This window comes from Tyto alba, unplaced genomic scaffold, assembly GCF_018691265.1.
Source record: "Tyto alba isolate M040663 unplaced genomic scaffold, T.alba_DEE_v4.0 Super-Scaffold_28, whole genome shotgun sequence".
Lineage (NCBI taxonomy): Eukaryota > Metazoa > Chordata > Aves > Strigiformes > Tytonidae > Tyto > Tyto alba.
Window position 1 is genome coordinate 8,202,606 of NW_024881302.1, and position 17,640 is coordinate 8,220,245.

Sequence of the window (17,640 nt, forward strand, 5' to 3'; positions counted from 1 at the left end):
TAAAGACACTATAAATTTTACATACACATTTACGTTTAAAGAATTGTCATACTTGGGATGTGCAAGAAGTTGGTATAATGCATGTTTATTATCATCCAGGCTCATCATAGCTACCAAAAAACACTTGATTACTTCCCACGCTTGCCTCCGATAATACGGTTCTGTGTTAGCACTCTTCAAACAGTCCAGTGCAGTCTCAATTGCCTATAATGAAAAAAGAGACAATAACCAAACACTTCTTGTTCTTAATATTTACAATAAGTTGATTAATCAAGGGCATGGTATCTTTAATACATATTACAGGTAACTTTAAAAGTATGTACAAATTGGACTGCTTAAGAAATTAAGAAATGCAGAGAGTATCTGAGAGAGCAAACTTGAAATTATTATTGTATTTGCTGTGCTTTTATAAATGCAGACTTTCATGGCAGATACATTTATTTCCATGGTCAGAAAGCATTTGAAGTAATGAGTGACACGCACCATCATTCTCTCCCTCCCCTCTCAACAAAATTTTCCTCTCCTTCCCTCTGGCAATAATTGCTGTTCCTAATTCCCATACACTGTAGATATACACATATATATAAATGGTACTAAAAATGTTCTATATTACAAATTACTTTGTCATATTTTCCATGCAAATCAAGAACTACATCTTACATGATGAAATGTCCCTGTAAGCAACTTGCAAACACCATTTACTTAATGGAAATAGTACTACTTTTTTTCCTTTGAAAGAAAATTTAATACATTTGAGAATAATACATATAAACTCTTAAAATATGATAGTGAAGAAAAGGGGGTACATCTTTTTGGAAAATTGCTATTTTGCATATATATAAACACAGCTAGATACTTTCTATCCTTCCCAAAAAAAAGGGGGTAGGTGTGGGGAGGAAAAATTAAAAACAAATGAGACAGGCATGAAGTAAAAAAAAAAAAAAAAAAAAAAAAAAAAGGTAAAAACTGTTTTGGAGTGCATGAAATAAAGAATTTCAATACCTGATCAAATGTAAATAAAATATAACCATCCATGCTTAAAGGGGATTATGCAGAAAAAGGCTCTGTTATAAAGAAGTGGGCATCTTCCTTCTTTGAAAGGAAAACCATCTTTCCACTTACTGACTTAACTAGCTGTCATCCCATCACTGTTTGAATAACCTTATCAGCATCCCATTGAAAAGAACAACGGGTTTTACAGAGAACACAGAAGTCTAAAGCTAGCACTAAAAGAAAATCAAGGGTTTCTCATGTTCAATTTATCCCACTTCTTCCTTCTAAATCGACATTTCCTTTTATAGATACAAAGTATTCAGCAGATAACATTGTTTCTTGGTCAACACCAAGAAGCTGACGGTCATTCCATATCATTAACCAACATGTTAGATGCATAAACACTGCAGAAAACTTGGTTTGAATTAAACCTAGCTAGATAGGAAAATGTCAGCAATTACAGTATATTTATATATATTCAACTCATCAGCTTCAGCACAGAGAAGAAATTAGTAAAGCTATCTGCATTTTAAGAATCATTTTTCCAAGCTATTTTTAAGCCTGTTGGCTGTACAAAGCCAAAGAGAGCCAGCTCCTGTAAAGAAAATTCTTTACTACAATCAGATCATACCTACTTATAAAAGTGTAATTGAAAAGGTAAGTATTAAAACTCTATAAGCCAAATTAACTCAGAATCAAGCTTCACACTCAGATCCCAAGATACAGACACGGATTAGATTGCTCTAATTAGTGAGAGCTAAGCATTTGTGATATATTAAGATTGTCAGATGAAAGACAGTACAAGTACAAAGTGGTTTTGCAGATATAAGAAGTAGTATACACAACTCATCACTGAAGAATTTCTACAGTAATTTTTGGTACATTTCAGAAAGAAAATAGGGAGGCTTTAGAGTAGATTTCCGCTCCTAGCCTGAACAGTACACTGGAAGTTAGGGAGAGGGGAAAAAAATGCACAGCAAGCATTTACTTGTGCCAGTTTAGCTCCCTATCCAGTCACTCTGTAAAAGCAGAACGGCATGTTTAAATCTATTATTTTGGGGGTGACATATAAAACAATTTAAAGCAAAGAAAAGAAAGAGCAGGTTGGCATGCTTCTGATAATTTTGCATGTCAAAATGAAGCAAGAGGTTATTGTAGGTCTACTTGACTGATAGAGAGACTCAACTGATGACCACATAGTAAAAAAAGCAAAAAAACTCTTTGCAGTGATTTCTGAAACAATGTTTTGTCCTTTACCTGCCAAGTCTGGCAACTCAAAAACTACTTGAAACAAAACCAAAACAAAAAAACATAGGGGAGTTTAAATTCTGTTTCTTCATTACAACAAAAATTAATTAGAAACCTCTTTGTCTAACTAAGGGGTTATTTAAAAAAAAAAGCATGCATGCAAGAGATCCTAAAACCTACTTTTAATTACGCAAATTCTATAATGTTAGATATTCATTAACTCATATCTGGAACTGGCAGACATACCAGGTATTTTATCAAGGTTTTACAAGCAAACAAACTTCTAAAAAAACTGTAATGAAGGAAAAATCAGTAAGACAGCTTCTCAACACAGAAAATAATTTAAGTCTTTACCTTTTCCATTGGGAGCTGAATGGATGCTTTACAGTCTGAGAACTCAATTGTAATACTGGGTCCTTGGATTTCTGTGACTACATATTGTAGTTTCTGTGATTCCTTCAACATTTTCCTGTTACTTCCACCAAATTTACCAAGTACACGATAAGCCACATGAGAAATGCTGTCTGCAGGATTGCGCAGTGTACGCCACAAAGCCTGTAAGTATTTTAAATGTTACATGGTCAAACCATTCTCACTTGAAAATTTTTCAAGTTGTAATGTAAAAAAATGTCAAGGAAAACACTTATTCTTGTAGCTGGGTAATTGATCCTGCATAATTCCCACAAAATACTTATCTAGATTGCATAAAAGCCATCTCAGTTTGCAACAGTTCAAGTGCTTTGTAACAGAGTTGCCTTAAATGCAGTTTTAGATTAGATTACTGTGATCAGCTACAAAATATTTGCCACTCTGAAATGTAATTTCGTGTTTATGACTAGTATTAGATAAAAAACATTGCAAATTTAAAAAAAAAAAAAAGGCAGGCCAATCAAGTTTGAAGTGAATTAACCTCAAAGAGCTAGTTCTGAAATATAAAGGCAAATAAAGTAAATATTTAAAGCATAAAGCATACACAAGCACTGTATTAGGGGAAATAGCCACATTTAAAACACTGTTCCAAATTTCAGCCACCTCATCTTCATCATGTATGTAAGACTTCATCTAGCCATCAATCACAAAACACTGAAGGTAATCACTTTTCTTGTTTTTTTTAAAAAAAATAACAGATTTTCATGATTTTAGTACCACTTCATCTCAATCATAGTAATATTCTTGCTATTCAGTTCCAAGTCTTAACTTTAACTCCTTAACAGTGGGTATAGAAGAAATTATTAATTCAGTTTTAAATTTTTCAGAGCTTTCAGTTTAACAGCAGAACACCAACAGGCCTTTTACATACAAATCAGACTGGTATGGTTCTCATGACAGATCTTTCCAGTTTTTATAACCAAAAGTTCACACATATTTCTAATAATATTTAGCAAATCAATGACCTCTTGTGGTCTAACAGGAAACAACATATTTACCTGCATTAGCTCAGCTCGAACAGGCTGAATGTGATCATACAGAAAGTCTGGCTGCAAGTTATCCACACACAATTCAAGAGTCCTTAAGCCTTGGCTAACCAGGGTCTGAGATCCATTGAGAGCAGACACCAAGGGATCCATCAACATTGGCAGATACGGCAGTAATGAGCTCAAACGAACTGGCACAGTGAGGCAGAGCTCTACAAACAAGTCTTTCATGTGTTGTTTATGAAGACCACTTTGCAGCATATTAAGTCCTGAAAATCATTGATGAATTACAGACTCAAAAGAAAAAAGACAGCCCACAGTTTATTATTTAAAAATTGCTATTTCCTAAATTCAGAATAACTGGATATTCTTAAATTCTGTAAAGCTTATAGCTCTGTAAATAACATATTTACAAAATATAATACCATTCATAATTATAACTTCCATCTAAGGATTTTATGCAGTGAATGCCTTTCTAGGTATAGGCACATATCAAAAAAAAAAAAAAAAAAAAAGAATCTATGCATATTCTAAAATTTAATACTAGACTCAATAAACACAGCGGATGAAAACCAGGAAAATATAATTTGTCTCAAACCTCAGCCTTGTGTCAGTAAAAAAAAATCCACACAGAACAAATTGGTTTTAAACTATCTGGAATCCTGAAAGGAACCATTAAATGAGTTCAAGTACATTCACTGTCCCATACAGATTAAACACATTCCCCAAATTATTTTTCTCCCCACCAACATTTCATATATTCCATAAACCTAGCTAGCACTTCTACACTGAGATGTATTTTACATAATGGTTTATAGATAACATACATATTTGCTAACTACAATAAAAATTGCCCCTACAGCTGTAGATGGGAACCACAGGATTTCACATTCATGGAATTGTTCCAATTAGCCTGTCCTTAGCTTTAAGTAGTTCTCCACATTTCCTTGCTCATCCTCAGTATCTCTGGAACACAGTCCTCGCAAGCACAAATGCTCAATTAATCAAACTGATTGTTAGTTTCTTTTTGCAAACTAACACTACTTGCAATTATATTTAGCATGCACTTGCAGATGCACACACATGCCCTCAACTGCAGAACAACCAGAGTTTCTCTGTTGTCTTCTTCCCACAAAACCTGTAATGGCCTGGCAACACTGGTTCTCCTATTACTCCTACCCCTCAATGCTTTATGCTAATGAAGTTATCCATAGTAAAAAGCAAATGACAAAACAAACAAACAAACAAACAAACAAAAAAACACCTAAAAAACCCCAGCAGCCCCAAAATGAAAAGCAGAAAAACAAGCAGCAGAAATTGTGAAGCAGCCAAAACTATGGAGCCTGAAGCAGCTGACAGTAAATGAAAACAAGCCACATTTCAAGACATTTAATCAACTGCTAAGCTCAAAATCAAAAGCTACTTATCAGGGTTAGGGCTTTAGATTTTGTTTTTATTACATAACATAACTTTATTAATACTATTTACATAAAAAGATCAGAAACTGGAACTGGAAAAAAATGAATTGTTCTACCTTGCAGTAAGTTTGGTAACAGTGGCAAGAATTCTTGATATAACAGATCATGACTGCCTCCTCCAATAGATCTGAACAGTGCTCTGAGCAGCAGGAAATAGTTATAGGGCTCTTTGGCAGTCTGTGCAAGTTCCATAGAGCTGTTCACAATCTTGTGCAAATGTGGCTATAAAAAAAATAAAGCTTGAAGATTAATAAAATATCAATTTCATCTTCATCGTACAAGACTTTAGTATGAGACAAGTTTTTCAGATCAACAACCTTCAGCTATCCCAAGTACTTTGATATCACGCTAATTTTATACCACTGTTGAAGAATTGTTAAAAAGTAAATCTGTATTTGAACAGTATCAACAACCCAGAGCAGTTTTTAATTAAACCCCACTTTCATTATTAGCTAAATGATCAAGTCTGCTTGCCACTCCAAACAACTTTATTACAACAGAAAACCTGCAAATCTGACACAATGAAAAATATTTGCTCCACAGAACCTAGGGATGTGTAGCAGAAATAAGAAGTGTCAGAATGACAAGAGAAAACATTTCACAATACTAATTTACTCCTGACCTAGCTTCATCACTAAATCTCATTTTTTGTGAATGCTAAAATTTCACTTTGAAAGCAAACTTCTACAAGTAAAAAAATGGATATGTATCTACAAGTAAAAAACTAGTGGCCTTTCTAGAGCAGAGGAATGTAACAGTTTGCAGGAATCATTAAAAATAGTTGATAAATACAAGGATTCTCACAGATCAGAGATAAACAGTGACACAATTCTGGATTTTATTAACATCTAAAAGCTTTCTACATTGCTATGCAAATGCTGCAAATAGCCTTCATCATTCAGTTAAATTGTCTACCCAAGGCCCATATCATCAATCCTGAAGAAACAAAAAAAAACCCAAACAAACAAACCAACAAACAAACAACCTAACAGAAAACTGTGAAGGTAGGAAATCACACTCTTTAAATTGAATCTCCAGTTTATAAAATACAAATGACCTTGATTCTGATGACAAACTAGAAGAACTTAAACAATATTATATGAATATTGCTTCACATTACTTATGAATATTGCTTCATACTACTTTTATTTCTCAAAGACTCTGGAAAATTAGTAGTCCATACTCTGTTCTACCCACAAAACTGAACTAATCCTGATGTAACAAATCGTTAAGCACAGAAACAATTATCGCACAGTTACCTATATCAGAAATTTAGTTTATTTTAAGGTAGAAGGAAGTGAAATGGAGAGAAATTATGAGAAGGAGCCCAGCATTCAATTAATATCTTGTTTTCTCTGGATATAGGCAGCTGGTACTTTTATGAGAAAAGCACACTCTTGCTTCAAGCTCAGTATTTCTAAACTCCTTGAATGAGATTATCTCGTCAACATAAATAGCGCCTTGAAATACACAGATAATATGTTGTCAATAGAAAAAATAGCACTCCAGACTTTTCAAGAGCACAGAAATACCTAATTCAAGAGGTACATGTCATTGAATACGACACGAAAGAACAAGATTCACCAACACACAAAAAAGTGATTCCAGTCTAACCAAAAGTCTTAAATTAATATGGTAACAAAGGAGACAAAATACGCAAGATTACCATATCCTGACCATGAAGTTACACAGGTTTATGGTAATCCTAATCAGACCACAAGCACATATCAGTCATTTATAGTCAGAATTAGTACATCACGTGATAGTTTCCAATGTGAAGCAAGCATTCACAGAAAACGTCTCTTATAAATATGGCAATGTACTTGGCATTTGGGAAAAATGGAGATGTATCACTAATAGCGGTTCAAACGTGAAAAGACTATCAAATGTCAGGCAGCATAAAACTCTAAGTTTCTTAAGACATCTGAAGAATGTATTAAGCATCAAAACAGGGTTGGGTTTTTTTTGTTTTTAATACAAATGACCTTTACCTTCAGCATTTGTTCATTTTCAGCTGCAAATAGTGAAACTGAGCCAAAGACTAACTTGAACAGCTTGAGATACAGATTGGAGAGTTCCACATTAGAGCCCATTTCTGGCAGCCGATCCAGAAGATATTCTACCAAAATGGTTGCAAAGAGGGCAGAGGTAGTAGGGTTTGCCAAGAAGGAATTGGCAACAATCTATAAAAGGAAACCACAAAGGAGTTATTGTTGCCTTAATGAAAGGAACAGAGGAATAAATGCACTACCAATTTAAAAAAAAAAAAAGACAAATTTCTTTCCCCATCTCCACTGCTACCCAAGTGATTCACATTATCCTCAGTGGAAAACAAACATGCATATAAATTAAGTATTCAAGTTTAAAGTTTAATTTTAAATGTATAGGACTTGTGCTCTGTAAAACAGTAGAAAATCAATACATGTTCACTCCTTTTCAATAAAAGTATGCACATACTCTAAACTGAAGTGCTCATGTTTTGCATCACTTAGTTTTGAAAGTTTCTGAAAACCAATCTTTACAAAGTATTTTTATAGACTGCTTCAAATCTTGCATGCTAATTTCAACATTATTATTTATAATTCCATTTCATCCTTATGTACTTCAAGGCATGTTATACTCTACACACTGGTTTTTATCAAATGAAAAAAAAAAGTAAACATAATACCTGAAGAGCATAGTTTTTTGAGATTCTCTCCACCATATAAGGAACAGTAGTCTGAAAGATTTCTTTAAAAGTTAAAGGGTTCATCATTGTAAACACACCAGCAAAATGCTCCAGAACTTCCTTTTCCTCTTTCATTCTGACTGTCTGACAGTTTGCTACTCGAACATATGTCTGTCCATTTCCTGCTATTTGGACCTACAGCAATTGAGAAAACACACATATTGGTTATAGAATTTTAATAACTTTTTCCACATTATTCTTAAAATACCTCTTGAAAAAAATCTGAGATTTTACAGGTTTCACATGCAAGAACCAACAATGACAAGAAAAATATCAAAATTGAGCATTTCCAGCACAGATTTTAAAACCATGAAATCAGGAGCGGAAAAAGCAACAGCAGGAGATACCACAGCATATTTGTAAAGTTACTTAATTCCAAATCATGTACATTTACATTTCATCAGTATTTTGTGCAACTAGAGAAGACAAAGCATTCACATGTGTATGTTTGACTGATAGCTAAACGATCTCTTTGAAGAAAAGATGTAATCCATGACATGAAAGTCAGTTATATTTAGCCTGACCTGTCTGCATAAACAAAGACTATAATGGCTGTTAAGAAAATAATTTCTTCATCGCAAGTGTTAAATACTTTGAAATTCATAAAATTTCCCTAAAGCTGTAGTACTGAAATAAAAAACTTAATGAAAATATACTACATGTGAAATTTGCCTTTTAGCTGACAAATAAATCCTTATTAAAAAAATGTAACACGCAGTAACTGTATAAATAAAAGTGCTATGCAGCCAGGTTACATACCTGATAAATATCTAAAGCTTGCATTGCATATTTTACCAGTTTTATATAGATTTGAGTCTCCTTAGGTTGTAACTGCTTATTGGGAATGAATTGCGCTTCTGGAAGAAGGTAAAGAATAAGACAGTAGGTGACCATTAAAAATATTATTTGCTTTCACGCTAGAGAGTTTTAATTGTAGAATTACAAAAGATAAATGTTATTAAATATTATGCAGTTTTACCACCAGGAGCTTTGCATGATGTTATGCCCCACGTGATTGTCTTGACACCACAGACCAAAGTTTTTACTAAGCTTCGGCAATCTGTGACCTGAAATGTCTGTTTATCTTCTTTTTCTTTCTCTCCTTGTTTTTCAAAGACAGGTACTGGTGCAGGGGCCACTGGAGTGGCTGGGGCAGGAGATGGGACAGGAACAGGTGCTGCATTTGCTGCTGTCGGTACTCCAGGCAATGCAGCTTCAGCAGCCCCAAGTTCAGACTGTGGCTTGCATTTTTTAAAAATCACCGAAAGCTGGTACCGTGCTATTGTGTGAAACTTCAGAACAAAAACCTAAGGCACAAATAGGAAAGACAAATGAAAGAGCAGGGTGGGGAAAGAAAAAAGAAAGTAAGTTTCTTCTTCAAAAATCATTCCAAATTTAATAATACTAATACTTCAAGTCAGCATACTGAAATCAATAAAATTTATAACTAACTATTTCTGAAGTCATTCAAATGACAGCAAACATTTTTAAGTGTATCAACAAAGTAGTTGGCTTGCTTCTAACAAATTCAGGAAGTAAAAATATTCGCTGAAAATGAGTAAAACCATCAACTAAAACCTGATCTCTCTACAGCTTTTAGTGCACTAAAAGCTATCTGAATTAGGTTTTTTAAATATGGCTTAATATTGCAGTCCATAAATATTTACTACTAAGCATAAAAAGCTCAAATTTTTCAGATGTGTATATGTATGTAATCTATATCAGATATATTAAAAGATCTATACGTTATAGGTTTACGGTTTAGTTTTATGCAGCATATCAGATATAGAAAGCAACAATCAATCCTGCACAACAGTGGTCCCCAACATTTCTGCCTCTTGGTTGATACTAAACAAGGGACATGTTGCACAAGGTTTCAGTTTAAAATTTTCTGTATTTCCCAGATTTTCAAGTCTAGATCTACTTGGCTTGCTCATCTATTTCCCCACTACCACCACAGTTCCGTACACTCCCATCTTGCCTAGATGTATCTTCTCATGATTCACATATTATTACAAATTTAAATTTGATAAACAAATGACCAAACAACTGTGCTACATTACAGATTTTACTTTAAAGTAGGAAAAAAAGTAGACGCTTATTTGGAAGACAAACCCTACTAGAAAGCTACTTCAGTTTGAGAAATCTGGAATAAAGGACCCATTACAAATCATCAAGATTTTTCACTTGCATGGTCACTTGATTTTATATTTAGGATGAAAACTACTCCCTGAACTACTGCTACATTAAGAAAAAACTGTTCAGGGGTAATACCAAATAATCTGCAGATGGCTAAAATGAGTAAACCTCAGCCCTGTTGCATTCAGAACCATGAGAGCCTGTCATTGACAGAGTCAAAGATGGAGGGAATCCACTACATTCAGAATTCCTAAATCTCCCTTTCCAAAATAAGCAGCCATATGGCTTCCTCAGTTATCTTAAAGTGCTAACATCAGTTTGATTGAGATTTCAAGATATGCTCTCAGATCCCAAGATGAGATTAATAAACAGTATTTACCCTAGAATTGTTTTACTCTACAACTGAGTGTGGCTTCATGATGTGACAGGAGAAACACTGGGCAACCTTTTTCCACTAACAACTTGGCTACAGCAAGTAGGTAGTATTTCACCATGGATTACAGCTTTTTGGGTGTATCTCTGATTCAAAAAAAAAAAAAAAAAGCACCCCCAAAACATCCTCCATATAAAGAAGATCCTTAAAAAAAGATCGGTAGATCTTGAAAATGCAGATGTTTTACAGATTGTAAAATGTATAAAATGTGAGATTCTCTTTCGGTCAGGAGAGCGGGGAGAACAAAACACAAACCACACATAACCAGAAGGCATTAAAAAACGCCACTCTTACATCCTCTTATGGGATGAAAAAAGGAGATTACAACTAAAATTTAAAAGAAACTTTTAAAAAAGTAGTAAGTTAGGCTACCCCCTGCATCACAGACATTCAGGTTCCTGCTTTGAAACAAGTCACTGAATGAATAAGCTGAGTTGGCAAAGCATCTCTGCTACACTTGAGATATTATCCCAGTTGCATAGCACTTTAAAAAGCCCTTCTCTGAAGTATTAAAATGAAATACAGAATGCGGGCTGTTTCTACATATTCTCATTTCTGAAGAAAAAAGAAAGCAAAATGTCATTCACAACATACTATAAAATAGGACATTCAACCTATTATCAAATGTTTTAAACAAATCAGTACCTCCAGCATTCTCATAAGAATATCTCTACCATTTCCATTTTCCTGTTCACTTTTAGACCGGATACAGTCTACCAAATTTAGCAGAAGTTTGCAAGACATTGTCTGGATACTGCTGGGTAATGACTCATCATCAATGTTCTTGGCAAATAACTGGACAGCAAGGGAGAGATCATTGAGTGGTAGATGCTGACGGACATGATGTACCAGGTCTGCCAGTGTACTATATGCAAGTGGTCTATCAGGAAAAACAAGAAATGAAGAAAATACGTTAAGAACAATTTAAATTGTTGTTAAATGGACTTAACCAATAATTACTGCCCAGAGCTATTTCCAAGATGACAAATCCAAATTTTCTGTTTTGATATGCAAATCCAGAGTTCACAAGGCTTTTTCAATTACACAAGAGAATTACAATCTCTACAATCTGACCAAAAAATGCATTAATTTGTCCCATGACACTAATACTACCTCTCGGATCTTTCTTCCCCCATGCTGAACATCCCCAGCACGTACTTTCATCTACATGCACTTAAGAGCAAATTAGCATGTTTAGCATACTTAGGCAAGAGGAAATAATTCTCTTACTTCACATATTTCAATCGGGTCAGCAAAAGCACCTAAAAACTAGTAGACCACTAAAGACACAGAAAGTAAGTATTCTCTCCATTTATTTTTTTCAATTGCAAATTAAAAAGTTTTAAGGTACTTATTGACAAAACAGTTTAAATCTCATTCAGATTTTACACTGGACACAGGATTTTGGCTGTTCCAGGAAATACTGCGAACATATTGAGCTGATTTCACTTTAACCACTGATTTGTTTGTGCTCCACAGTTCAAAAAATGAATTCACTTTCATTCACCCATTTATCTCATTTTGCCCTACACTCACACTATCACACTGTGCCGCCAAAGTGTTAAACAACAACCAGTCTTTACAGCAGCAGAAGCACTACCAATATTAGAATATAATAAAATTTGTAATTTAAAGCAAAGATTTAGGACCCTATACAGACACAGTTGTAAATATTAATAAAACTTGAAAGAAACCATCCAGAGCAGGCACTCAGATAGCTATTCCAAACCTTGCCATACCTCAGCGTCTCTCGGGCAGTGTATCCAGAGCCAATTAGTATAGATTCATCAAACAGCTTGTCCATACATGGAATAAATTCTATAATTAAAAAAAAAGATAAAAAAGAAAAAGCTATACATAATTATTGGAAAAGGAAATAATCAAAATAAGATAATTAAGCATTACACCACTTAACTTAGGTATTTAAGCTTTAATCAGAAAGTGGTTTTACTATGAAATTCATTCCTGTACCTTATAAAAGGCAGTGTCATTTACAAAGAAACTTCCAATTAAGCTCCTGTGACTATGAACTCCACTGACACTTGCCCCATGAGTAACACTACAGTACACAGTCAAAGCCACCACATCAATATGACAAGAAGTTAGATTTGGAAAGATAAAAAATGCTTATATTATTTTAAACTTTGCAGAGCTTTTTAAATATAACAAATGAGTTACTGGAAAGGACAAGTTTGGAAACACTATATGACACAACTCTATTTTCTCTGGCATCTTATCATACAAGCTCTATCCCAAAATATAAGGAGGAATACATGCAACTTGGCGTCCAGTAACAAAATCAAGTGACAAAGCAAGACCAAAGAATCATTTTCTTTTTAAACATAGAAATCAACAAGTTCATGGAATTGATTAGGTCACTCCACCATAAAGGCAGATGGTGGAAATGGCAGGAAGGATTAACCACTCCCACCTCCAAACAATGCAACATGCTAAAACTTACTAATAAATAAACAAAAAAAAATAAATAAAGAGAAAAAGGAACATCCAGCAACCTTCATTCTCCACAGATTTCCAAACAATGTTAAAGATAAAAATCCAGCACTTTCTGAATGAAATCTGAAATGGGCAAGAAATCAGTGAAGTCCACTTAAATATAAGGGACAACGTGGCAGCTGTCTTTGCTTTAAGAGAACGTCACATTCTGCAAAAATACAGAGGAAGAGAAAAGGAGAGCATCGGCATTGGGTTTTGAGAGGGGTAGAGATCTGGAAGACTTACAGTGGAAAAAGCAAATGAAGAATAGGAATAAAGATTTTTAGATGCAAAGACAATCCATTAATTTAAAAGGTAACCACCACAGCAGTCATGACAGGAGAATAAATTCAGTCATACCAACAAATAATACTGTGGAGAAAAAAGCTAAGTCAAAAAGATGGTTCGAAAGGAACTACCTTTGATCATCAAACCACTCTGAAGAAAGGAATTAGATGCACTAGCGTTAGCAGAGCAAAGAGATTAAGACACAAATCCTGACAATGAAAAAAGCAAAGGAAACGCAAATCGAAAACCAGTAATGAGTTTTTGTGTATTAAGAACATTTACCATTAATATTCCTATGTTATGTTATTACTCTTAATGTGAACTAGTAAGAGAAATTAAGGCAAAGCAAGCAATAATAGATTGTTTACACCAGACCACTGACTGAACTCTCTCATCAAACTTCATAACATAAGAATATTTTACATTGAAATTAAGAAATGGTCACAATGTTTGGGGCTGCCAGGTAGCCAAGAGCAGGGCTGAAAGGATGAGTTACCAGCACGTATGCTAGAACGCCAGCCAGCTGACCAAAGGCAATGAATTGCTAACCTCACACTGCTGCTTATTCCCCCCAGTGGAGACACTAACTCAGGTTTTGTCCCCTGCCCAAACACTAAAGTTCACAAAGGATGCAAAACACCGTATCTTTAACACCTCATTCTGCTGAATTTTGTTGAAACTGCTCAAATTCAGAAGTTATTAAGGAGAGGTTGAAAAAATGTAGAACAATTAAGCTAATTTATTTAGAAAAAATAGCCAAAGAAACAGCTTTCCGTGTAACCACAGTACTAAATTCCAGAACTAGGCAACATGTTATTTTTTTTTTGGCAAGCTAACAATACCTATGAGACATCACACTACCCCATAATTACTGTTAGCAGAAGGAAAAGAAAGAAGACCACACAGTAAAGATGAAAAGATAGAAGTTAATATTTTACAAAGTACACTCATCTCCAATTCTGCAATTCTACCAAAACAGAACATATCCACCAAACCTAGTTAATTCAGGCAGATCAAAAATTGCTTTCCTCTGCTAGAGACAAATACTATGAGCTGAATCAAACATACGGTATCAGGATTTGATAGAACTATTTCCACTCAGGTTAACAGATTAATATTTTAAAGTATCCATACAATTGTAGGCACAATTACAAACCAACACAAAGGTTTATCATCTCATGGTAATTACTTGGAACAATCAACACTTAGAAAAGCCACTCGTTCAGTATGTCATCTTATTCAGATTATTTTTTTAAGGAAAAAGAAAAAAGGCAAAACAAAAAAAAAAAAAAAAAATCACACCCACTTCCAAAATATTTAGAAGTATGTAACAGTCCAAAATAAATAATAAGCAATATGCCTCTTAAATACACATACATAGTTGAAATCTTTCCAGGTTATAAATACATTTTTAAAAATTACTACATACGGCTCCTCAAGTCTGTTGTCAATATGTGCTTAGCAGCAATCAGAAGCTCCTTCCGGAGGTGTGCCGTTTCAGCTGGACAGTTGGAGAGCAACTGCAACATTCCTTTTACCATTTGCTGAGAATATTTAGCCACTAACTCCTATAACAAAAAATAACATGAATACAATTATTACTACATTCTATTTTAAAGGTTTGCTTTACATTTGCAAAATAACATTAATTTAAAACTCACTTGTTTCTCTTTAAGAAGTCCACTTATAAAACTAAAATACAATAGCCATTCCATCAATGCCTGGGGCAGAGGGAACAGCATTTTTTTACTTTGCATTCACATGAGAATACTTCTGAAAGGACAACCAAGTATAGCCCTATCTTCAGATTTGCTACACAAATGCTCTTCTCTCCAATCCCTGACGCACTGCAGTCATGCTGGCCACTTGCCTGCTGTAAAGTAACTAGAGATCTGTTGCACCAAGAGTAGCAAAGTAACAAAAATGCAACCTACCTGGTAAATTCTTATGATGTAAGCCAAAAAAGACAATGTTTTAATTTGAGCAGCAATAAAATCAGCATACAATTCCTTGTTATAAAGTTTATGTTGCCTGAAATTAAATTGAACAGCAGTTACAATTTTGTTCCTTCTCTTTAATGCCTTCGTTCAGAAAATTCACCGAAGTTTCAAATTACAACATCTTGTAGTGAGGTTCTTGCTTCATAAAGGAATAAAATCATCGTGAGAGCTCGTTTTCAACAAGCTCTCTGCCATTCAAATTCCTAGCTTCTTACACTCTAAGCAGAAATACACAGCCCTGAGGCAGCCACACAATTTTCAACTTCCTACAGAAAGCCAAGCCAATACATTGGCATCAAAACATTTGGCTCTGTTCCCCTAACTGGGACAATTTTTTTAGTTCAAGCAATATTCCCTCTCACAGACTTGTCTGCCTCTCTTAAACTTCAACCACTTATTCCAATCATCCAGGAAGATGGGGAAAGGCAGTGATCTTACTCCTGCTGCCCTGCTCAGCACCACTCGCTGCTCCTTAGAAACATCTCTCTCTGAAGCAGGAAAAGCAGTGCCATTATCTGCAACATCACAGAGCTTCACCTAAGCTATACCTCTGATGAGCAAAAACATATCACTGGCGGTATGGTAAAGATGGAACAACAGCAAGTGTCCAGTTAACATGGTCTCCATCAGATGCTGTCTGTGGTAATACAGATTTCTGTCAGAAACTCGATTTTTAAGAAGTGCATTTTCAAATAATAAATTGGGATCTACTGCAAAGCTATGGGTTTTAACCATGACATATAATGGAAATATTCAGAATGCCAATTACTTCACCTATAAAACTTTGACAATTTTAAGTCAAAAAATCATTGCTACTTTTGAGATTAAAAGCAGTAAGACCAGAAGCAAAAATCATAGGATTTAAGACAAAAATATTTTAATCGATATTGAATGGCAGGTTTAAGTAGTTTATCCCAAATATCATCAAAATTAAAATCATCATTAAAATGCTCTTACCTTGCTTGAGCAGAAACCTGTATTATAATAGTGTTCATAATCAAGGGCACAAACTCAGCTACCACATTATGAATGTTCAGTTTGTAGAGCTTAAAAAAAAAAATATTATTAGAAAAATGTATAAATCATACTCGCAGTCAACTTATTTCAGAGCTAATCAGAAAAAAATAAAGACCATCTCAGCGGCTCCTTTTTAGACCATATTTTAATCTCAGAAACATGTTGCATTCATCTTTACTAATATGTTAGCCAGCAGAAGGTACACAAGACATTCAGTAATAAGAACTATTTACATGCAAAATACTGGATATACTAACCTGATACATAAGAACAACAATAATAGGTAGCTCAGCCAGGACCTTCAGAGATAAAGATCCTCTGGGAATTATAGAATGCTGAAAGGCAGAATACATGTTTTATAAACAGTTTCATTATTAATTCCAAAAATTATCTGAAATACATTTTTAAGGAAGCCGCTAATTTTAATAGCAGTATATTTAGCAACATTTAAAAAGCACAAAACCATCATATTAAATACAAATTTTGTAATTACTGCTGCATAGAAAAATATCTGAAAATTTTCAGTCAGCTCCAACAAATAAATCTTGACAAGAAAAACAAGCAAAAAAAAAAGCCTATTACCTTTTACCTGCTCTTATGATTTGGGGTATTGTGATACAGACTGTCTCATAGTTAAAGAGCAGTTAGAATACTCACTGTTCTTGTTTCACTGTCTTCTCGCTCAGGGTTTACTTTCACCACAATTGTTGTTATCATGCCAACCATTTCAGGAGTAGGAACTGTGTTCTCTGGAATTACCTGAGGATTTTCAAAATACCGATTCTACAAGCAAAGAGCAGAAGAAAAATATACTAATGCTAGTAATAGTCAAAAGGATATTTATCTCATTAGAATTCCTCCATACAATTTTTCCCCACAACTTACTGCAGACAGTTTTTTCTTCTCTGCACACGACATTTACACTGCAATATCTACTAGGACTATACACATATCCTGCAGTCTTTCACTCCTGCTACAGTAAGAAGCAGAGAAGCATCACTAATCAAGATGGTTCTTTTGCTATAGAAAAACATCCAAACAGAGACTCTGTATCAGTGAGGAAGAGCAAACAATGGCCTCCAGAGATCAAGCACGTTGAAGAGCTCTATCTGCTGGAAAGTACATCACCTCACTCTTCCCTCAAAAGAAAAAAAATGCCTGGCTACATGGATGCCACTGCAGTCAACTGACCAGTGCTTTATTATATAAGTTTATCTCAGTTTTCTCATCCTAGCAATACTGTGCTAGAAACAGAAGGTTTTCTAATTCAAAATCTAAATTTCTCCATTTTTATACATATTTTTGTTGAATATCTTTATTAAAACTATATTTGCTTTGTATCACTAGATACAAAAGTAATTACATTAATATATTCTAGAGACAATAAATACAAACTTGTTTTCTGACT

General features: G+C 34.4%; 1 protein-coding gene across 5 annotated transcripts in view; it reads right to left on the reverse strand.

Moving 5' to 3' along the window:
- LOC104361077 (transformation/transcription domain associated protein) overlaps positions 1–17,640 on the reverse strand; it is a 102,458-nt gene that overhangs the window by 75,291 nt on the left and 9,527 nt on the right. For all 5 annotated transcript variants that reach the window (XM_042798357.1, XM_042798358.1, XM_042798359.1 and 2 more), the window contains 15 exons: positions 16,890–17,015; positions 16,490–16,567; positions 16,173–16,261; positions 15,150–15,246; positions 14,645–14,783; positions 12,174–12,252; positions 11,080–11,314; positions 8,842–9,169; positions 8,622–8,719; positions 7,803–7,997; positions 7,126–7,317; positions 5,191–5,356; positions 3,669–3,925; positions 2,596–2,796; positions 53–204 (listed from right to left, as the gene is read on the reverse strand). In XM_042798357.1, the coding sequence (XP_042654291.1) occupies positions 53–204; positions 2,596–2,796; positions 3,669–3,925; positions 5,191–5,356; positions 7,126–7,317; positions 7,803–7,997; positions 8,622–8,719; positions 8,842–9,169; positions 11,080–11,314; positions 12,174–12,252; positions 14,645–14,783; positions 15,150–15,246; positions 16,173–16,261; positions 16,490–16,567; positions 16,890–17,015 (2,432 nt within the window). The remainder of the gene's footprint in view (positions 1–52; positions 205–2,595; positions 2,797–3,668; positions 3,926–5,190; positions 5,357–7,125; positions 7,318–7,802; positions 7,998–8,621; positions 8,720–8,841; positions 9,170–11,079; positions 11,315–12,173; positions 12,253–14,644; positions 14,784–15,149; positions 15,247–16,172; positions 16,262–16,489; positions 16,568–16,889; positions 17,016–17,640) is intronic.